Here is a 22591-nt window from a genome sequence, read left to right on the forward strand (position 1 = left end):
GTGAGGACCGGAGACTGGGGGGCGGCACCCACCCAGCTGCCCATGCCCCAGCCATGGCCCCTCAGGGCCTGGACGGGGGCCCTGATAGTTCCCCGTCCCCACAAGGCAGGTCCAACCCGGCCCCCCATCACCTTGCGCTCATCCTCAGAGGAGGCAGAGAAGAACCACGTGCGGTGCTTCTTGCTGATGTGGACGATCTTGAAGGGGAAGACGTTGCTGGATGTCGTCTCCTCAGCTGCCCGCATCACCCTGAGGGCAGTGCCAGTGGTCACCATGCGGCCCATGCCCGCAGGGACGGCCCAAGCACAGCCCCGCCCCTGGACAGGACTTGGCACCCAGCACCACGCCCCGAGGGACACGGGAAGATCTGGATGGTCGGCCCATTGAGCTGCTGGCTGAAGGCCTGGATGCGTCAGGCAGAAGGAAGCGTGTGGGCAAGGGTGGGCAGTGAGCGGAGGGCACAGGGGTCCAGGAGGGCTTCCAGGGAGCAGCGCGTGCAGGGCTCTGAGACGAGGACATGCCACCCTCGCTGCCCACCAATGCTACTTTACTTGGATGCCTCGGGCCCCGCCTGGCCCCTGGCCTACCTCCTGGGGACCCTCATGGGGCTCGTGTCACCCTCAGCCCTGCCCCTGCTGCCAGGTGGCTGGCCTGAGAACATTTCAGGGAAGTGACTCACTGTGGCCACTCCTGCAGCCAGGACATGGGGTTTGCGTAGAGATCACAAAGTCTACCACGGGGGGCGCTGTCAGGCTGGGCGCCTGGGGCAGGTGTGTCCATCTGGCCCATCAGAGGGCCTGGACCATCCCCTGCTGCAAGGCTGCACTCCCACCAGGCCAGGGGTGGTGTGTTTGGGGAAAGGAAATGTCCCTCCCCAGGGGACCCCAGAGCTCTGATCCACCAGTGCCCGCTGGCAGCCACAGGGCCCTGGAGCCTCCCCCAGCCTCCACCTGGGGGTTGGGCACTGGGCTGGGTGCTTGGGGCAAGTTTCCCTACTGAGCTTGTGGCCAGCATGTGAGTGCAGGCCTAGAGTCACTCCCCAAGGGCACCAGTCCTGCCACTGACACCACGGGACACTCAGGTTCTCATAGGCAGGAAGGTATGGGCCCTCCCGGGGGGCAGGAGGCACAGACTAATGCCATTGTGTGCAGGGCCTGGGTGGTGTGACACCAAGACCTAAAGCCAGGAATCACATTTGACCCCCTCCCCCAACACCGTGCAGGCCCCTGAGGCCGTGGGAGGGCCCACACGTGCCAACATGCCCCATCCCCCCGGGTGGGGGTGGGGGGAGGCCCAGTGCCCATGAGTCAGAGAGCTCCTTGAGGGCAGGCTCATGGCCAACTGATAGATTGGCAGCCCACAGCGGGGAACTGGCCCCAGCCTGGGAGGCCCCGGGAGCCAGGGGGGCCTGGGGCAGGGCCTGGGGTAGTGGGCTGGGCTCTTGGCCAGAAGGAGACGGAGATGGTTGAGGGGGAAAAGGTGGGGAGGAAGGAGGGATGCAGAAGTCACTGGGGACTCTGGAGAGCAGGCTGTTGCAACCCTTGAGGCTGATAAAGCGGCAGGAAGCCCCAGCCTCGTCCCCAGGCCCTCGGCAACGGCCTGAGGCCAGGATGGAGCGCAGAGGCTGGACCCATCCGAAGGGCTGGGGGTGTGAACCATCTCAGGAAAGCCTGGACTTGCCTTGGGTGGGAACCGGGGCGAACCCGCTGGCCGTGGGGCTGGGGGTCAGTGGGGCACTTACCGGTTGTAGCCACTCAGCGAGAAGGCGCCCTGCGGGGAGGCGGACGTGCTGCTCTTGAAGTAGTAGATGCAGCGCTTGTGGATGATGACGAAGCGCAGAGGCCCTGCGAGCGGGGCGGCGGGGCGAGGGCAGGGGCTGAGCCTCTGGGCAGGCCCCACTCCAGGGACCACACCTGGAGGCCCTGGGCGACTCCAGGCCAGGCCTCCTGCCCCTCCCCAGGAGTCTACCATGGGGCCAAATGCTGACAGAGGGATGGGCATGCTGGTCCCTCCAGGGCAGGGGACATTCAGGGGGCCGTGTGGCGCTACCACAGGCCCCAGGGACAAGGGACTGAAGTGGCTCGAGGAAGGGCAGAGCCAGGGCCAGAGGCCCAGGGAGGCCACAGAGCCGCCTTGCTGGGTGGAGCGAGGCTGGGGGCAAAGAAGCCCAGAGATCTTGCCAACAAGAGCCACTGGTGTGGAGCCAGTTATGGTGAGAACCCCCGGGGCTATTGCCCCATCCCTGAGCAGCCCCTCCCAGGCCTGGAGGCGGCTCATTTACAGCCCCTCCTTGGAGGCTCCCCGTTCAAAGAGGAGAGCAGACCAATCGGAGCCCACAGAGAAACCAAACCCGTCAGCCTGGGGCACCTCAACCAGGCAGCACAGGGCCAGGGAGTCCCTGGCAAAGGGCACAGCTTGAGCAAAGGCATGGGATGCTCGTGGCGGGTCAGAGGGGTGGGCAAGGCCCTGATGCTCCTGGGCTTCAGTGTCTGAAGCCTGGGCATCTCCCAGGCCTGGGGGCTCTCCCCCTCTCCCAGCCTGCTGTCCTAGGCACCAGAGCCCCGGTCTCATGAAGCTCTGGAGGTCCAGCACCCAGATGGCTGTTGGCCTGGTACGTGGGTTCATTGCAGACGGAGTGACTGCCTGACTCACTGAACACCCACCTGATAAGGCGAGGGCACCACCACGGGGCCAGACCTACCAGGCCAACAAGGGCTCCCGCCCCTGGCCACAGGTTGAAGCTCCCTTGGCCAGCTGGTCAGCACTGTGCACCAAATGCCCTCCTATCTCCACCCGCTGCACCACCCCAGACCCTTCCACAGTCCTGGGGGCTGGGGAGGCCAACCTCAGGGCCCCGAGGGGGTGCCTGCAGCGAGAGAAGGGAAACTCTGGAGGGCCCACCAGGTAAGGAAGGAAGAAGAGGCTCAGAAAGGAAGGGCGCTTGGCCAAGGAGGTCCAGTGGGGCGCAGCCCTGCCCCCACGTCCTCCCATTGTGCTCCCCACCACCCAGGGGACTCACATTTGAGCAGCTGCAGCTGGGTGCCGCCCTTCTTGTGCAGGTAGCCAGCCTTGGCCACACCCCCAGGCATGGTCAGCAAGTTCTGGGCGCCAATGGCCTTCATGGGGACGGGCCAGTGCATCTCCTCGGCCGCCATGAAGCTACAATACAAAGGGAAGGGGACACGTCTCAGCCAGGGGTGGGGGCCGCACCCTCGCCAAACGGGGCCAGGACAATCGTTTGGTGGGTTGGCTGGGATCCACGCTGTCTACCAGTCAGCCTGGGGCATGGTTTGGGCAGGGACCACCCAGTGCACGGTCTCCAGGGGCAGGCTGCCTGCCTCAGGGTTAACCCAGGCCCGCAGGGCCCTACATTCCAGGCCTGGCTGTAAGGCCCTGCTGCTTAACAGCCTCTTACTCATGTTCCAGCTGCTCTCCCAGAAACCTGGCAGGTTCTTTCAGTTTCACACTTCCGGCCTCTGCCTGGAATGACTGCTATCCCTCCTCACACGGAGAACTCCTACTCGTCCTTCAATACCCAGATTCAGACTCCCCTCTTCTGTGACGCACCTCAATGCCCAGTCACATTCGGGGCCTCCCGCACCCCTGGTCCCTCTGAACAGCACCCACCCACCCTGCACTGTTTTATCCAGTGCCTGCCCCCACCCCACCCGGGGCCTGGTCCGTCCGGGGGCCCCAGTGGAGTTGGAGGAGCAGTTCGGGTCAGACCCAGAGGCCCAGCCTTGCTGGAACTCCTGCCCCATCCCCAAACACACACACACACAAAGAAAACCACTCCGCTCTCAGCAAACCGGCAGGCTCCAACAGATGTTTACCGCCTCCCGCCTCCCCGGACGCCTGCCCCTCGACCCCTGCCCAGGTCGCTCGGGCTGCCCCCTCCAGCTCCACCTGCGCACAAAGCCACCCCTCTGGCCTGCGCCCCAACCAACAGTGGAGCCTCCGACAAAGCGCGCCACCCCCGCGCCCGCCCGGCGGCCCGCACCGGACAGAGCCCCGCGGGCGTAGGGAGGAGGGGGCCCCGCGCCCACCCGCCCCGGGAGGTGCTGGCAGACGAACAGGCCCCCGCCCCGTCCGGAGCCCCCAGACCCGCCGCAGCCGGCCCCCGCCCGCCTTTGTTCCCGCCGGAAGCGCCGGCTCGGTCCGGCTCGGTCCTCACAGCGTCCACGCGGCGGGCACGGCCGGCTTCGGGGGGTCGGCCCGCGCCCGCCTCCCCTGCGCGCACCGACACGGCATTGGGCCGCGCGCCCGGGCCGCCGCCTCGCCCGCGGCGCCCTCCTCCCGCCGACACCCGTCCCGCGGCCGCAGCCCCTCGCCCGCCATGCCGCCCCGCCCCCTGCCCGGCCGCCGGCTCCGCCCCTCGCAGGTGAGGCACCGCCCCGCCCATCAGCCCGCGGGGCCTCAGTTTCCCCGCCGGCCGCTGCGAGGGTCGGGGCACGGGGGCGCGGGGCGGACGCCTGGAGGGCCCCCGACCGCCCCCACACCCGGGCCCCAGCCCCTCCGGCTCCTGGCGGCGGAGACCCTGGGAAAGTGCCGCCTCCTCCTCCCTGAGCCCCGGCCCGGTGCACCTCTGTCAAGGGTGGTGCGGGCCGCCCCGCCTCCCGGGGCTGAGCTGGAGTTGAAGCGGGGCTGGCTGGCGAGTTTCCCCTCCCCCCGCCCCCCGGGGCGCGAGCACTCAGGTTCCCGGCCGGGGCTGCCGGTCCCCCCTCGTTCCTCCCCCGTGGCCCCCTCTGGGCGGGCTGCGTCGCCTGTCTGACGCGGGATTCCCCGCAGGGGTCAGGGCTCCGGTCCTTGGCAGCTCCACCTGCCTGGAAGGATGCGGGCACCTCTCCCAGGACCCCCCTAGGCTGGCTACAGGCTGGCCTCCCAAGCAGGCTGCCTTCTCTACCTCCGCTTGCATACAGGCTGCCACCGAGATGGGCCACCTGCAGCAGAGGGTGGGTCTAACAGCTTCCGCCCTGCTCCCACCCAGCGGGCGGTCCCTGGCTTCCAGGCCTCTGCCTCAGGCCAGCGCTCTGGCCCCTTCCCGCTGCAGCCAGCCCCTGCCGCTCACGCCTCTACCGCAGCCTCCCTACACTGAGGCTGCACCAGCCTCTGTGCCTGTTCCCGGTGCCCCTGCCAACGCCACACCCCCAGCGTTCCCAGCCCTCTAGGCTGCCTCCTCGCAGCGCCCTGCCTGTGCGCCTCGCCACCACCTCCGGGCAGCCCCACCCCACCTCCTCTCCTCAGTTCCCTCCCTGGCCTCCAGTCTCGTTCCTCCATCACCCTCCCCTCTCCACAGGCTCCAGCACGCACGCCATGCCCATCACTGCTCTGTTCTAAAGCTCCAGGACCTGCTCATGTCCAGCTGGCCCTTCCGGATCCAGCCCCTGTGGACCTTTCTCACGGGCTGCCCTCCAGCCCTCCACCTCCCGTGTGTGTGCCTGCACCAGCCAGGCCCGTGGCTCCTGTTACTCAAATCCACCGCGCTCCCCCCTTCAGGCCTCTGTCCACACTGTTCCCACTGCCTGCTGTTACAACTGAACTAACTCACCCTCAAGAGTTGGTTCAAACGAACACCAGTCCTTCACAAACTCTTCCAAAAACCGAAGAGCGAGGCACTCATTCTAAGAGGTCGGCGTTACCTTGATACCAAAACCAAAGACCTCGCAAGAAAAGAAAACTACAGACCAATATCCCTGTGAATGTCGGCGTAAAGTCCCTCATCAAAATACTAGCAAACTGAATCCAGCATCATATAAAAAGGATTCTACACCACGTGGGATTTATCCTAGGAATGCAAGCTTCATTTAACATTCAAAATTCAAAAAATGTAGGGAATTGCCTGGTGGTCCAGTGGTTAGGACTCAGCGCTTTCACTGCCAGGGCCTGGGTTCAATCCCTGGTGGGGGAACTAAGATCTCGAAAGCCTCACGGCACAGCCAAACCAACAACAACAACAAAAAACCCAAAAAACAAAATTCAAAGCAGGTAATACATTGTATCAATCTAATAAAGAACAAAAACCACATGCTCATGCCAATAGATGCAGAAAAAGCATTTGACAATCCTTCATAATAAGAACACTCAACCAACTAGGAGGGGAGGAACCTCCCCAACCTGGTAAAGGACATCTATGAAGAACCGAGAGCTAACATCATAAACAATGGTGAGTGACTGAAAGTGTTCCCCTACAAGCAGGGACAAGGCAAGGACATCAGCTCTTGCCACTTCTATTCAACATTGTACCAGAGATTCTAGCCCGGGCAATTACGCAAGAAGAAGCAATAAAAGCTATGCAGGTTGGGAAGGAAAAAGTAAAACTATTCAGAGATTAGATGATTAGAAAATCCAAGGGATCCACTAAAGAAAGAATGATTAGAACTGATAAACAAGCTCAGCAAGGTGGCAGGATACCAGATCGATACACAAAAATCAGTCCTATTTCTCTACACTAGCAACGAACAATCCAAAAATGAAAGAGAGTTAACTCGGGCTTCCCTGGTGGCACAGTGGTTAAGAATCCGCCTGCCAATGCAGGGGACACGGGTTCGAGCCCTGGTCCAGGAGGATCCCACATGCCGCAGAGCAACTAAGCCCGTGCGCCACAACTACTGAGCCCACGTGCCACAACTACTGAGCCCACGTGCCACAACTACTGAGCCTGCGCTCTAGAGCCCACAAGCCACAACGATGGAAGCCACGCGCCTAGAGTCCATGCTCCGCAACAAGAGAAGCCACCACAATGAGAAGCCCATGCACCGCAATGAAGAGTAGCCCCCACTCGCCACAACTAAAGAAAGCCCGCACGCAGCAACGAAGACCCAACGCAGCCAAAAATAAATAAATAAAATAAATAAATAACTACCAGGAATCGCTTGCAATGAATAAAAATATTAACAACAACAAAAAAAGAGTTAACTCAAGTGTCCCCTCTTTCAGATGGTCCCACCAGCTCAGGCCCAGCACACAGGGGGCACCCAGGCAGTCCCAAAGGAGGTGTGGAATGCTGACCCCGCTGGGTGCTGGGGACTGCAGGTTGCCTGGAAGGCACAGGAAGCTGAAACAGAGCCCCACCCTGCTCCATCGCCTCCTCCCCCATCTGTAAGGAGACCTGGCATCTGTGTGGGGCAGGGGGTGCCAGAGGCAGAGCTGAGGACTGATGGGGCCCACCCCTCGTCCTGGCTCCACACCTGAGCGAGCAGGGGGAAGGAGCCCAGGCGGCCCGCGGTCCCACCCTGGTCAGCTTGTGGCCAGGCAGGTGCAGGCCTGTGAGGGGCTCAGTCTCACCTGGCCACCGTCCCTCTGTGGGCAGGAGGAGGGCTCTTGGGTGTCCACGGGCTGACCTTGGGTGGGGAGGGTGGGTTGTAGCAGGCCTGGTCGTGCTCCACCTTCACCTCCCCTGGGAATGTCCCTGCTTCAGGGACAGACACTGATATCCCCCGCCCCTCTGCAGAAGATGGACCATCGAAGGGGAAGCTCATCCTGATGGCCTGATATCCTCTGGCCGCCCGGCCCTGCCCTGCACCACTGGGGGAGCTGGGTTGGGACCTGCCCAGGAGCACAGTGCCTGGCACACTCCCCAGTCTCTGCTCTGTGCCCACCCCCACTTCTCTCTCAGCTGAGATTGGTCTGTGTGACCCAAGGCCCGAGGCTGCAGGGGTGAGGGCAGAACAGGCCAGGGAAAGCTGCTCTTTCCCACAGAGACAGCCCCGTTGGGCTCCAGGAAGCGCAGGCTCTGTGGCTTCCACCAGCCTTGGGGCTGTGAGCCTCCGGGGCGTGTGGTCATCCCCTGCACAGGCCCACACGTTAGCTGTGGCTCTGCACACGCGGTCACTGTCACAGACGGTGCACCCAGACAGGATGTGTGCGTGAGCCACACGGCCCAGAGGCAGAAGGTTCTGTGTGTGCACGTCAGTGTGTGTGCACACGCGTGTGTACAGGTGTGAGCCTGTGCACCAGAGCGGAGCTGGAGGGCAGGGTTCCCTTGGCTCTCCTCTCCCGCACCTGCAGGTGCGGCCTTGGCTGTGGTGGGAGCTGGCACCTCGTGGGACCACAGGGTCGGGGTTCCGTCAGTGGTGACCAGGCCGCCCATGTGTGGGAGCTGCAGGGCGAGGGGGGCCTGGGGGGTCCCAGGCCCGAGGGAGAAGAGACCAGGTCCCCCAGTGCACTCACACCTGTGCACACACTCACTCGTCATAGGCACACATGCACGCTTACACACTCATACCCGAAGACACACTCTCACACACCCACCTGCATATAATCATATATGCACACGTACATACATGCACTCACACAGGCTCACGCTCATACGTATGCACACACTCATCCGCACATGTACACGCTCACATTCATTCTTATACATGCACTCATTCTCACACATGCCTGCTTGCACTCAAATGTACTTATACACACACACTGACTCACGTCTATATTCACACACACACACACACACACACACACACACACACACAGCCTCCAGGGGCTAGCAGGACCTTTCATGGGTGGCCCCAGTGCCCTGGGCAGGCAGCTTGGGCACAGGTCAGAGTCATCATCATTACCCCGCAGCCCTGCTCTGGTCCAGCACCAAGTCTGACCCGACAGCTCATTAAACCGTACAGGCGTTGCTTTACCCCCATCTCACAGACTAGGACACTAATAAACAAGCTCAGCAAGTCGTCAACTCGCATGGAGCACACCGGGCACTCACCGTGGGGACCAGCCTCTGTACTTCTCGGGGACCACCCCATGTCACCATTCTAACACCCCCTGTGTGAACCTGTGTCATCCCCACGTCACTGATGAAGACACCGAGGCTCAGAGAAGCTGAGTAACTCAGAAGTCATACAGCCGGTGAACAGTGGAGCGCTCAGCCTGTCCTGCCCGGCACAGAGCGGGCGCTAGGTGGCGCTGGAGGGGCGGGGCCCCAGCGCCTCTTGGTTCCGTCTCTCCTTTCAGTTTCTCCTCCCTCTTCCTCTTCCCAGAATCTTGCTCCATAAAAGAATGAAAACCAAAAATCTCCAGTGAAGGCCAGTGACCAGCCATGCCAGAGGGAGGGAGGGAGGCACGACCTGGGCTGGGGTCCCTGAGACCCTGAGGCTCTGCGGCTGCCTGCCAGGCCCCCCAGCACGGCGCTCCCAGGGCAGGCAGGCAGTGGGAGCTCACACAGCTCTCCGTGTCCCCGCGGTGCAGGCACGGTCACACTGACACACCATCACACTCACACACGCACACGCACAAGGTGTGTGCACCCAGGACCCAAACGCCAAGGCCACCCAGGCAGGGCAGCACATGACCAGGGGGCGGGGTTGTCCTCTCTGGGCTCCCACTTGCCCCGTCCAGCTGAGGGCTCTCCTCTAGAGGTCCCAGCGCCAGCGTCCTGTGCGCCCCACCGCGGGCCCCGTTGAGGGGGTCTCTGACTCCACACGGGGCCTCCCTGAGCGGCCCTACAGGTGCTGGGCCGGCACCACCTCCCGAGCCCCCAGCCCCAGGGCCGCCCCGCTGACCTGGTGGCACTGACCCAGCACATGACTGTCTTCCTGCCTGGCGACGGCTTGGGGGCAGGTGTCCTGGGGCCCAGGAAGGCCATGTGGCTCAGGGGCCACAGGGCGGGGCTTCAGTCGGCCTCCCCCAGGCAGGCGAGGCGCGGTGCCCGGCGCAGTCCAGGGTGCCGGGCCAGCTACGCCCGCGGAGCCTCCTGCTGACAGCCGCCTGCTGCATCTGGGCCCCGTGGCCTCCAGGGCTTCCTCCCCGCCCAGGGCTTCCTGTTGCTGGGCCCCTGGGCAGCCCCGGCTAGCCAGCACTTCCTGCCTTCCACCTTTGAGGTCCTGAGGCCCAGCGCTGTGCCCGGTCAGTGCCGTGTGGCCTGCTGGCTTTTGGCCACGCCCACTGTGGCCAGAGACCACAGCTCGCCAGGCCCTGGGATGAGGCCAGCTGTGCCCCTTGGGAGGCAGCGCCCCACCGGTCCCCCCCAGGGCCACCTCTGTACGTTTGACTTCTTCCCAGCAATTCACTGAAGCCCCGAAGCCCAGGGCGCCAGGCCCGGCCTCCCTGACCCCAGAGACAGCCACACAAGAAGTCGGTGCTTACGCCCCGCAAGGGGAGCTCACTACTACCCGGGCGTGCTCCCACCACCACCACGGGCGCCACTGCCCAGCTCTGCCTTCCGAGGCTACACAGAGCAGCTGTGCCTCTGGCACCAGAGCCTTCTGCGTTTCAAGGTGGCCACCTCTCTGCCCTTTGACACCAAGGGACCAAGGGATGGGTTCCGAGCCTGGGCCCAGGCGTCGGCCCGTCACCTTCCCTCCGTCCCCCAAGCCTTCTGCCCCACCCCATCCCCCCACGCCAGGGACAGCCTCTGTGACAGAGCTGCTGTGACAGAGCAGTGATCGCCACTCTCCGCTGCCTCCGTGAACACCTGGCTGGCTAGAAAGCACTTACAACCCGAGTGGTAAAGCACAGTCCAGTCACTCCCTAGTCCCTGACTGGGTCCCTCCCGAGCCCGCTCTGCCCCGCCAAGCCGGCCTTCCTTCCCCTCCCCGGTCAAGCCCAGGCTGCTTGGTGCTGAGCCCCCAGGCCCCCTGCCTCTCCTCCGCTGAGCTTGGGTCTCAAGGTCACACCTCGCCCAGGGAGGACAAGACCAGCTGGAGGAAGGAGTGCTTTGGGGCCACGCCATGGCAGGATCTGAGGGTGACAGAGGCCGCAGACTACAGGGTCCTCGGGCGTTGCAAAGGCCTTGTCCTGCCCGCCAGGTTTCCCAGGGCATAGCCCCACAGCCGGCTGTGCCAGCGCCTAGTCAGCCCGCACCCCTGCGTGTCGGGGCCTGAGGGAGGCGGGCCCTGGGTCTCCATCTCCCGCTGTGTGCACAGCCCCAGACCCCTGCCAAGGCCCCCGCACCACCCGGGGGCCGGTCTGGGGTGTGAGACTACCTGCTGTCTCCTGGAGGATGGGGAGCTGGGGCTTTTGTGTACAAGCTGTCCTCAGGGCGGGACCCTGGCCTCCGCAGCCTGTGTCAGCCTCAGTGCCCTCGGTGGCCGTGGGCAGGCCATGCCTTCAGCAGAAAGCTGACCACAACAGATGGACGGGTGGTGGCAATGGGGAGGTTCAGTGGGGCCCCTGCCCTTCCCCTTCACAGCCTGCCCCTAGCGGGGAGAGGGCCCCCAGTCAGACTCAGCTGGGCACCCCGCCCACCTCTGTCCTCTGCCAGCTGCGGGCCTCAAGTTACTGACTTAGCCTCTCTGAGCCTTGGTTTCTTCATCGGTGCTGAGGGTTGAGATAAAATAGCAGGTTAGGAGCCCCTGGGGCTTGGGCGGCCAGGACAAGCCAGTGGAGCAGTTCTGGGACAGGGCAGGGGCTTCAAGGGGCTGTGAGTGAGGTCCAGAGGAGGTGCCCGGCAGGCACTGGATCAAGGGAGGCCTCCAGACGAGGGGCCAGCTTTGACTGAGAAGGAGTTTGCTGGGGCAGGGGTGGCCTGAGGAAGTCAAAGTCCGGGCAGCAAGTGGCCAGAGCCGGGGGAGGGTGGGGGGCGGCGGGGGGGGGAGGGGGAGGGCATGGGTGCAGGCCTGCAGATGAGAACTGCCCGGAACCGGGAGCCGGCCGGCTCTCCCTGGGACATCCCATCCCTCACTGGGGAGACAGAAGGATGGATCAGGAGGCCTGGGGTCCAGAAGCCACAGCCTCCCCTCGCCCCTGCCCCAGAAGGGCCACCACGCACTATCCGCAGCAGAGGTGGAGCAGGCAGAGGGCCACGCCCGCTGGAGCCCTGGCCCAGCACTGCGATGCCGCAGGGGCAGTCACGGCCCCGAGCGGAGGGACAGGGGTCTCCGTGGAAGTCAGACCTGCGTCGGCCCCGTCCCCAACCCTATTCCCTCTGGGAGTCTGAGGTCAGGATTCCCGGGCTGCTTTGTGACCTCTGAAGGCCCCGCCCCTCCAGGCCTCTGTTCCTCCCTGTGCCCTCCCATCTCCCGAGGCAGCATTTCATCCCTGCAGCAAATAACACAGCGATTCACATTCCTCAAACAGAGGACATTCAGGGCCCCTCCTTCAATAGTGGGAGCTCCACGACCTTTCACACTGTGCTGAGAATAACCAGCCCCCAAGCAGCGAGATGTGTGGGGTTGGGGTCCTTGCCCTTGGCAGCTCTGGTCTTCCATCCCACCCTCCCCAAGTTGTAGCTCCTCCCCCAGCTCCCAGGGCGGCTGCCTCTAAGTGCCAGGCTTGGGGACCACCCACCATGCCAGACGCAGCACACTTAGCAGGGTGGGTGGGACTAGACAGCGGCCGGGCAGGGGCCAAGAGTCAGCCTGAAAAAGAGGAAGGGAGAGCCTTCTGGGTTCCTGGGGTCCTCAGCCTGCTCTGGAGCCAGGCAAAAGCCCAGGCAAATGCCCACCACCTCTGCAGCAGGCCATGGAGCTTGCCCCACCCTGATGCTCACAGCCCACTCACCTGCAGTGACCATGGGGACACTAGGGTTCAAAGAGCAGGGCACTGGCCGGGCCGATGGCCAGGGAACAGAGGTGTGGCGACTGGAACCACGTCCCTGGGAACCCCGGCCCGGTGTCTCCCGCAGTCTCCCAGAGCCCCGTGCCCAGTCTGGTGCCCACCTGTCACCTTCATGCCAAGGAGGGTCTGCTAGGCTCAGGGAGGGCCCTGGGCCCAGGGAAGGGTGACTGACACCTCCACTCGTGAAAACCTCAAGCTCTCAAAATAAGACGCTTTGCATCAGTCCCTCACAAAGGGCCCAGGGCCACCCACAGCCAGCCTGGGACCCACCTACTTAGTCCCCACCCTCCCGGGCCAGGGCCACGAGCCCTTCCCCTCTCTGAGCCTCACTCCTCTCCGCACAGGTGCTGTAACCTGCCTTCCTGCGCAGGGCTGCAAGGATTCCGGGAATTTGGTCCTGGGTACCATCCAGCTGGGCAGAGGGAGCGGGTGGCATAGAGGGCAGGGTCCTGGTCACGGGCACCCAGTGTAGTGGGCTGAATGGGGGCCCCCAGAGACACATGTCCAAGTCCTGGTCCCTGGGAACTATGATCACGACCTTATTTGGAAAAAGGATCTTTGCATACGTAATGAAGGATCTCACCACGGTTTGGCCAGATGGGCCCTAAATCCAACAACAAGCATCCTTATAACAGACAAAAGAGAAGGGGGAAAAAAAACTCAGAAAAAGAGATCAGACTTGTGGTTACCAGATGCGGAGAGTGGAAGGAGTAGGAATTGCAGGAAGGTGGTCAAAAGGTACAAACTTCCAGTTATGAAATAAATAAATCCTGGGGGTGGAATTGCAACACGGTGACTGTAGCCAACAGTGCTGTATGATATGCAGGAAAGTTGTAAAGAAAGTAAATCCTAAGAGTTCTCATCACAAGGAAACATTTTTTTCCCTTTTTTCTTTTCTTTTTATTGTTTCTGTATAAGAAGATGGATGTTAGCTGAACCTATTGGGGTAATCATCTCACAATATACGCAGATCAACCATCATGCTGTGTGCCTTAAACTTAAAAATAAAAAGAGAGGGCTTCCCCGGTGGCGCAGTGGTTGAGAGTCTGCCTGCCAAGGCAGGGGACACGGGTTCGAGCCCTGGTCTGGGAGGATCCCACATGCCACGGAGCAACTGGGCCCGTGAGCCACAATTACTGAGCCTGCGCGTCTGGAGCCTGTGCTCCGCAACAAGAGAGGCCGCGATAGTGAGAGGCCCGCGCACCGCAATGAAGAGTGGCCCCCGCTTGCCACAACTAGAGGAAGCCCTCGCACAGAAACGAAGACCCAACACAGCCATAAATAAATAAATAAATAAATAAATAATTTTAAAAAATAAAAACAGAGAGAGAGAGAGAAAAGACACAGAGGAGAAGGTGATGTGAAGACAGAAGCAGAGATTGGAGTGACGTGGCCATAAACCAAGGAAGCCGAGGGCTGCAGGCGGCCACTAGAAGCTGGAAGACAAAGAAGGAAGGATTCTCCCCTGGAGCCTCCCGTGGGAGCGTGGCCCTGCTGACACCTTGATTTTGGAGTCTGGCCCCAGGACTGTGAGAGTAAATTTCTGCTTTTTTCGGCCCCCAGCTTGTGGTACCTTGTTAGGGCAGCCGTGGGAAACTATTTTACACGGGGACTCGCCGAAGTTCTTCCCCTGGATGAACTCACAGTCAGTTTGAAGTCCTGGGCATGCCAGCAGGGTGAGGCCCCCCCCTGTGTGAGGCCCCCCGTGGGCATCCAGCTGGATAGGGTAAACCTGACTGGGCCTCCCTGGGCTTCCACAGCCCCACCACGGCCTCACCACCTCCCACTCTTCCCGTGCACGGGGTCGGAGGCCACCCCCAGCCTACACCCTCCAGACTTGCGGGGCCCACCTCCTGACCCTGGTTCCCACCCCTGGCCAGCCCTTCTTTGGCTCCGTCCGGCCATTTCCACCACGAAGCAGAGGCCAGGCTGGTTCCCTGGCTGAGTGTATGGGGTCTGGCCCCTGCTTGCTGCCCTGAGCCCTCGACTCCGGGCCTGTCACACAGGACCACCGTGCCCCACTCTGAGCACGTGCAATCTTCTCCACCTGGAAACTATATCCTCTCCAACAAATGCTCCCTCATCCTCTGAAAACAGAACCGTCTAGAACCTCACCCCTCCTCTGCAATCTCCAAGCCAATGACACAGCCTTGCCCACCAGGGTGTCACATGTGTGTGTATCCCTAGCACTCCCCGTGGGCCTGGGTCCCGCTGAATCCCCAGAGCCCAGTGCCTGGCCCACAGAAGGGGCCAAGAGCCCGATGGATGGGTAGACAGATGGGTCCAGCGTCACATCTACACACACGGCCGTACCCCTGATGAGGCTATACCAGCACATGCCTGGACCTCAGAGCCAGCGTGAAGCACTAATCTGACCCCCACCAAGAACTGATGCCCAGTGGCTGTAGCAAAGTCCCATGGCCCCAGGACCCCTGCCTGGTGAGGTAAGCCGCCGGCCAGCGGTGGCTGAGCACTGGAGTGTGCTCATTGCAAAACAGAGAACAGGCCAGCATCCCCCAAAGACAGCAGTGTGCTGGGGTCTAGGAGGCCCCCAGGGGCTTCTCAGGGCTGCCCAGGGTGGAGGCGAGAAGCAGTCCAGCCACTCCTGTGTCGGCGGCAAAGGGAATTAGGGGAAGTGCAGAAAGAGGCCCACGTGCACAGCTGCCCACATGGAGCCTGGGCTTCTGAGGGTGGTGGCCAAATGGGGTTTCTACTCTGGGACCCTCAGCCCTCGAGCTCTGTCCCCGTAGAGGACTCGCAAAGCCCACGTATCCCTGGATGTCCCCCACCCCGCCCCATAGCAAGTTGGGGCCCTCCTCTCCAGGCCCGGTGTCTCTGCCTCTAGCAAACATTCCCAAACTGGGCAACATCTCTCAAGGGCCGGGGTCGAGGGCTGGATTAGCCTGGGGAGCAGAGCCGGGGCCCCTCAGAGAGTCGGGGCCGCTGCACCCCCCACACCTGGTGCGGGACACACTCAGCAGAGCCCTGGGGAGGAGGGAGCTCGGGCCTGGCCAGGAAGGAGCAGCGTGTGGGTGGGAGGGAGGACGGCTGGGCAGGGGCTCCAGGCCCAGGGTCCCTGACCTTGGATACGGCCACGGTGGGTGGGGGTCGGGCTGGGGGAAGCAAAGTTTAGCATCGTCACTCTCTTGTCTCAAACCACAAGCCAGCAGAGGCGTTTCAGGATTCACACTTCAGTTCATCATGACACCGACAAGTTTCCACTTTTCAATTGCTTGAGGAAAAAGCTCTCCAGAGTGCTGACGTGTGGGCCGGGTCCACCCCCGCGTTCCTGGCCCCTCGGCTGCCCGCGGACGCTCACAGCTGCGCATCACAGCCGGCGCGGGCACCGCAGGTTCCCAGACCCGCCCGCCAGGACGGGGCTGCTCCACCGCGGGACCCTGGCAGGCAGGACGGCGCGGTGGTGGCGGCACAGGCTTCCTTGGGGACAGGATGGGCTCAGTCCTAACCTTGCGGCCCACAGCTCGTGTGCGGGGCTGTCCCGAGGACCAGCGGGCACGGCTGGGGGGCGGGGTGACTCCAGGGATTCCGTCGGCCACGCCGTCGTCACCGTCACATCAGGAAGGGAGAGCGCTCTCAACCGCCCCTGCTCAAAGCCAGGCGACACCTTCCCATCCTGCCCCTGTGGGTCTGGAGCCCCGAGTATCCCCGCCTCCTTGCTCACCACTGGCCCCATCTGAGCCACGCTCCCAGGGTTGAAAATTCCACCCAAAGGTGACGGACACCTTTGCCCAGTGCTGTGCTCGGCCTGCAGCGACATCTCCCTTCCGCTTGGTCCCACCCCTGCCTCCTCCGCCCCACGTCCAGACCCACTACCTGCACACACTGCCCCTGCCCTTCTCCTGCGTAGGCTCCGCCCATGTGCAGGGCCACACTGACTGCGGCATTTTCAGCCTGTCTGTTGACTCTCTGACCCTCCTTTGACACAGCTCGATTGGGGGTGACATGACAGTCACTCCTTATGTCTGTCCCCTGCAGTGTCCCCAGCATGAAGCTGGCCTGGGCACCTCCTGCAGCATGAACAGATCCCACCTCGTTAGCTGGACACTCCTGACTCCGCATGGGGTCCCATCACAGAGCTCGGTCACTGAATGAAACCGTTCATCTCTCCCTAAGACCCCCACTGCTCCATCCCTGGGGGACCTCTGGCTGCTATGACAATGCCTAGTGCGGGGGCTCTGCCACCCACTGAGCAAGGCCTGGACACCCCAGGAGTGACCTCGGCCGGGCACTTGACCTCTCCCAGTCTCACTGTTCTCACCGTCCTTGCCCACAAAGCGACCAGCAACCAGCACCGGCAGAGCAGGTGTAGGGCCTGGACAACGCACCCTCAGGCCCCGAGCGCCCGGGGGGCCGAGCCCCAGGCAGACCAGGCTGCCCGGCACTGCTGCCCACCCTCCAGGGGCCAAGGGGGTGTGGCTGGGCTGGAATCTGCCGAGCCCCGTTGTCAGGTGGCCCAGAAGGGGACAGACCATCTCCTCTGAGGTCACTCCCGGCAGACGAGGAACATGCAGAGGGCAGGACTTCCCCAAACCCAGCCCGCTCCACCCTCTTCCCAGCGGCCACCGTGCATGCTCCTTGGGTCACGTCACTGTGGCTTCCTCAGCACTCCAGAGCCTGGCCCTCAGTGGAGGGGCCGGTCCCCGACATCAGCCCCAGGCCTCAGGAGCACAGGCTACCACCAGCCAGACCCTGCTGGGGACACATGTACATGTCACATCCTGTGGGGACACGTCCGCACTTGCTGAAGCCAAGGCAGGCGGGTCACGAAGGCTGGGGGCGCTTTCCTGTCTACGGTCAACCTCTTGTGACAGGAGGGCCAAGTCAGTGGGCCAGGGCAGGGGGCACCCTCTGGGAATGTCCGCCCAGTGCCAAGCCGTCAGCCCCCATGGCCCACTCAGTCCCCAACTGCCCATCTCCTGCTCTCCCGATGAGGAAGCTGAGGCTGAGTGGGCTGCAGCAGTGGCCACATAGCCAGCACCACCCATGTGGCCCAGAGCCGGGGCCACCTCACCCACACCATGCAGCCTGGCACTTCCTGCCAAGCCTGGCTCTGAGGGGCATGAGGAGGAGAAGGAGCCCCAGGGCCTACTTTCAGGAAGGATGCCAGCTCCCACCCGGCAGAGAACCCAGCAGCCCAGAGGAGGGCTCCAGGCTCTGGCCAGGAGGCTGGGGCACACGGGGGTGGGACACACGGCTGGGGATGCGGGCACATGCCAGCCTGTCCTCGTGAATTCAGAGTCTGCTTCTGTTTTACACGTATCCCCAGAGCCCAGGGGGAGCTGGTCAGGAGACTGTCCCAGCCACAAGCCCCCACCCTGAGCCCTGTTCACCACTGCCACCGGTACTGGGACAGAGGGGGGCCATCAGGGCATCGCCACCTGTCAGCAAACGCTGCACCCTTCACCCCCGGATCTGCTGGGGAGGCAGCCACCTCTGACTCACATCCTTGTGACAATGCTTCCACCCAGATGGGGTGACACATCAGCCAGCATCCGCACGCCATAACCAAACAAGAAGATCACATGGAAAGTGTCTTGAGTAGCAAAGAGCTTGTGCAAAGGGCCTGGGGTTGGGGTGAGAGGAGGCATCCAGAGAGACCTGGCCCCACTGCTACTTGCAGGAGCTGAGGCTGGCCCTGACAGGCACGCTGCAGGGACACTTGCTGTCCGCCGGTGCCAGGCCAGGGCAGCTGTACGAGCCCTCCACACTGGCAACCACCTGCTGGGGCATCCCAGGGTAGGCCACCAGGGGCACTGACCTTGACACTAGTAACATCTGTTCCTTTACTCATCTCTTTAGGATCTTTCGTGCCATGGTGGCCTCCCTCAGACCACAGGAACCAGAAAGTTCCTGAGTACCTTACAGCATTTCACCAAGTCAGGGCTCCCGGGTCAGGGCAAAGGGCATCAGGACCCAGGGGCATGAGGTGTGGCCCTGCATCTCAGCTCCTCCATATACCTCTGGGGGTCCCTGGACCACTCACTCACCTAGGAACCTGGTTCACCAATTGTCCAGAGGTGTTTTGGTCTCCTGCCCACCCTGCCACAGGCTGGAACCCGTCAAGGCCAAGTCCATACCACAAGGTCCCTTCCCTCCTTCTCACTTCAGCATTTTAGGGTTTGGTGTCTCTTCAGTTTTAATCCATTTATTTTTATCCTTTTATCACTAATGTTAATTTTTTTTTTGGCCGCACAGCCTGCAGGATCTTAGTTCCCGGACCAGGGAGCGAACCCCGCGCCCCCTGTGGTGCAAGTGCAGAGTCTTAACCACTGAACCACCAGGGAAGTCCCCCTAATGTTAATATTTTTAGGCTGTTTTCAAACATTTTTTTCTTTGACGCTGTTGATTAACCTTCACTCTCTGAGTTTTTTATTTTATTGCATTGTTTCTGCTTTTTTATTTATTTATTTATTTATTATTTTTGGCTGTGTTGGGTCTTCGTTTCTGTGCGAGGGCTTTCTCCAGTTGCGGCAAGTGGGGGCCACTCCTCATCGCGGTGCGCGGGCCTCTCACTGTCGTGGCCTCTCCCGTTGCAGAGCACAGGCTCCAGACGCGCAGGTTCAGCAGTTGTGGCTCACGGGCTTAGTCGCTCCGCGGCATGTGGGATCTTCCCAGACCAGGGCTCGAACCCATGTCCCCTGCATTGGCAGGCAGATTCCTAACCACTGCGCCACCAGGGAAGCCCTTGTTTCTGCTTTTGCTCACCTTTTATTCCTTGGTCAATTTTAAGTTGGCCTTAGGAGGGTCTTGCCCTCTCACTGGCTACTTCCTGGGGTTCCCCGCAGGCTCGGGGGGGGCGCCCTGTGACGGGGCAGCCCCTCCCCCGGGCTGCCGTGGACAGGCGCTGGGGGAGCAGGCCGCAGCCACTCCCAGGCCTGGGTCTCTGGCTGGACGGAGGCACACCCAGAAGGGCGGGAGCCAGAGGCCGCAGGAAGAGGCACGGACAGAGGCGCAAAAGAGGGAAGGAGGAGCAGGCCGGCCCCGCGGTGTGGTGTGGGGAACCGAGAAGCTGTTCCTCCTCAGCCTGGGAGCCCCGGGCCAGGCGCTGGATGGATGACTCACGGCCCTGGCTCCCCTCCGAGCCCCTCAGCTGGGCCCACAGGGGGCCTGGCTGGCCTGACTGTTCCCAGGCGCCCTCACACTGCCCCATTGTTCGGAGGCCCAGCGAGAAGAAGGGTCTGGCGGTGGGCCCAGGATGGCGGGAAAGGGGCCCAGCCCCAGCTCTCCTGCCCCTCCTGGGCAGCCTTGACAGACAGGACAGGGGACAGGAGGGGGTGGGGGAGGGCTGTCTCCATCCAGCCATCCTGCCATCCTCCCAAGGCCGGTGGTCCTGCAGGATCCTGCGCCCCGGCCCCTCTCTCTGAGCCACTGTCCCAGCCACAGCTGGGAGGCAACTCTCAAAGGCAACTGGGCTCAGTCTGAGGTTCAAGGCCGTCACCCCGTTGGTGCTCAGCCACGGCGGACGGCTCGCACGCCTTCCCTGACTGCCTCGTGCTGTCCCCACCCTGCAAACTTAGGTCACCCCGGGACACCCTGATGCCCCACAGCCAGGCTGGGGAGTGGTGCCCTCAGGGGACCTCAGAGCCCAGTGCAGGGCTGGAGGAGAGGGCCTCTGCTCAGGCTCCGCCCCCTGCTCCCTTCCTCCAGGCCCACCCCCTTCCACTGGCACAGCAGCCTTAGAAAGCTTCCCCAGATCCCACAGGCAAAGTGCCCACGGGGCCCTTGTGGACAAGGCAAACCCTCTCATCTAACCCTCAGCCTAACTAAGCCTCCCAGAGGCAAGGTGGCTTCTGATGGGCAGCAGAGCCAGGGGTCAAGCTCCCGAGTGCCAGCCCCTAAGGCCTCCTCCTGGCTGGGGACCTGCCACCGGGCTGGGGAGGGGCACGGCTCGGTGGTGCTATAAGGACACCCTTCCCCTCCCCAGGGAGACAGCCATGGGGTCACACCACTGTCGCCAGAAAAGCCAGCAATGAGGACTGGGGGCGCGGGGGGCGGAGGGCAGAGTCAGTACTACCAGAGCCGGGTGCTACCCCACGTCTGCCTTCCCCCCGCCCTGGTGGCCCCTCAGCGCGGGTCACTGACTCCACCCTGGTCAGCTGAACCCCTGCGCCCACCGCACACCTAGCCCTCCTGCAGGTCCGATTCACCTGCTTTTGCCCAAGCTCCTTACAGCCCCTGCTGCGGTGCGGGTATGTGCGGTGGGGGGTAGGAGGCAGTCTTAAGACCCCAGAGTAAGCTTTCAAACCACAAACCAGCCCCTGCTCAAAACCCTCCCATGGGGGTTTCCTTGGTGGCGCAGTGGTTAAGAATCCTCCTGCCAATGCAGGGGACACGGGTTCGAGCCCTGGTTCGGGAAGATCCCCCATGCCGTGGAGCAACTAAGCTCGTGTGCCACAACTACTGAGCCTGTGCTATAGAGCCCCTGAGCCACAACTACTGAAGCCCACACGCCACAACTACTGAGCCCGTGTGCCACAACTACTGAGCCCGCGAGCCACAACTACTGAGCCCACGTCTCACAACTACTGAAGCCCGCGCACCTAGAGCCCGTGCTCCACAGCAAGAGAAGCCACTGCAATGAGGAGCCCCGCGCACCGCAACCAAGAGTAGACCCCGCTCGCCACAACTAGAGAAAGCCTGCACACAGCAGCGAAGACCCAACGCAGCCCAAAATAAACACATAAATAAATAAATTTATAAATAAATAAATGTATAAACACAACCCCTCCCATGCCCGACCTCTCGGCCTGGCCCCTCCTGCCCCCTCCCGCCCCCACCCCAAGGAGGCCCTACCCCAAATGGTACCTCCTACGCCATTCTTGGGGGCCGCCCCCTGCAGGGCGAGGACGTGCCTGCTGCCTCCGCAGGGCTGGGCCTGGGGCTGCCTGTGGGGAGGGGCCCCTGCGGGTCCTCCAGGCGGCAGGTGCATCCCCTCGGAGGCCACTGGGGTGGGGCCGTCCCCTCCTGCTTCCCAAGGCCGCACTCTGGAACAAATACATGTTGGTGCCCGGCTGGCAGGAACCTTGGGCTTGGGGCAGGGCCTCCTAGGTCCTGTGTGTGTGTGTGGGGGGGGGGGTGTCTCTTTCTCAACACTCATCCTTCTCCAGTGACTTCCTGCCCCCAGAGCAGGCACGGCCACCACTGACCACAGAACTTCACCCTCCTGGGCACATTCTCGAGAGAACGGAAGGCTGATCTCAGAGAGCTCCCGTCCCAGGTGGCAAACCTTCCAAGGCTGGTGCCCAGGAACCCCAGGATGGCTGGGCAACTGAGGCATGGGCTCCATGCCTCACTCCATTTTATAGCAAGTGGACACCAGGGCCACTGGCGCTGAGGCCCGGCGGGGCCAGAACCCGGGCCCTGCGTGCAGCCTGGGGCTCCCCCTCACCCCACCCTCGGGTCCGGGGCACCTCCTCTGCAGAAGGACCAGGCATCGGCCTCCTCTGGCAGCTGCAGCCCGAGGTCTGGAACCAGATTAGGCTGGGTCCTGGTGAGGCCCCGAAGGGAAGTGATTCCAGAGTCTCCTGCCCCCATGGCCCACCCCTGAGCAGCTCCGCCGTGTGGCAAGGAGCCGGCACTGGGGGCCCCAGCCCTGGTGCAGCGAAGTGTCAGGGTGGGGTCCCCTGGAGCAGCATATCCTTCCCCCTGCGTGAGATTCCAGAGAAGTCAGGAGGTGGGGGGCCTGGGGGAGGACTTCGTGGGGGCCGGCTGGTCAGTGGGGCTGCAGCACAGCATCGACAAGCTCCCGAGATGGGGGCTGGGGGGTACGTGGTGGTGATACCTCCTGCAGGAGGCTCAGGCTCTGTCCCCAAGTGCCCTCGGCCCCGCCAAGATCTGGGTGGCTCAGCAGGGAGGCTGTAGTGGCCTGGCGCTGACCCTGGGGGCTCTGAGGCCCTCTCGTGCATCCAGCTCACAGCCGGGCACTACCATGGACCCCGCCCAGCATCCAACGGCCACCCTGCACTCCTAGAGGTTTCAGGTCAGACGGTGATGGCAATGGGAAGCCGCCTCTCGTCCTGTGCTGAAGGGCAGGGGACGCGGCCACTCCGTCCCCTGCCCACCGTGGTCAAAC

General features: G+C 62.8%; 1 protein-coding gene across 6 annotated transcripts in view; it reads right to left on the reverse strand.

Moving 5' to 3' along the window:
• SH3BP2 (SH3 domain binding protein 2) overlaps positions 1 to 22591 on the reverse strand; it is a 39370-nt gene that overhangs the window by 11279 nt on the left and 5500 nt on the right. For 2 of the 6 annotated variants that reach the window (XM_057547374.1, XM_057547372.1), the window contains exons 2-4: positions 3020 to 3159; positions 1742 to 1844; positions 132 to 249 (exon numbers count right to left, since the gene is read on the reverse strand). In XM_057547374.1, the coding sequence (XP_057403357.1) occupies positions 132 to 249; positions 1742 to 1844; positions 3020 to 3155 (357 nt within the window). In that variant the 5' untranslated portion in view covers positions 3156 to 3159. Of the gene's footprint in view, positions 1 to 131; positions 250 to 1741; positions 1845 to 3019; positions 3160 to 3415; positions 3596 to 4174; positions 4339 to 9503; positions 9797 to 22591 lie in introns of those variants that run through there. The other 4 variants (XM_007172287.3, XM_057547371.1, XM_007172285.3 and 1 more) reach the window with 4 other exon arrangements.

The sequence above is a fragment of the Balaenoptera acutorostrata genome, chromosome 5, assembly GCF_949987535.1.
Source record: "Balaenoptera acutorostrata chromosome 5, mBalAcu1.1, whole genome shotgun sequence".
In the NCBI taxonomy this organism is placed as follows: Eukaryota; Metazoa; Chordata; class Mammalia; order Artiodactyla; family Balaenopteridae; genus Balaenoptera; species Balaenoptera acutorostrata.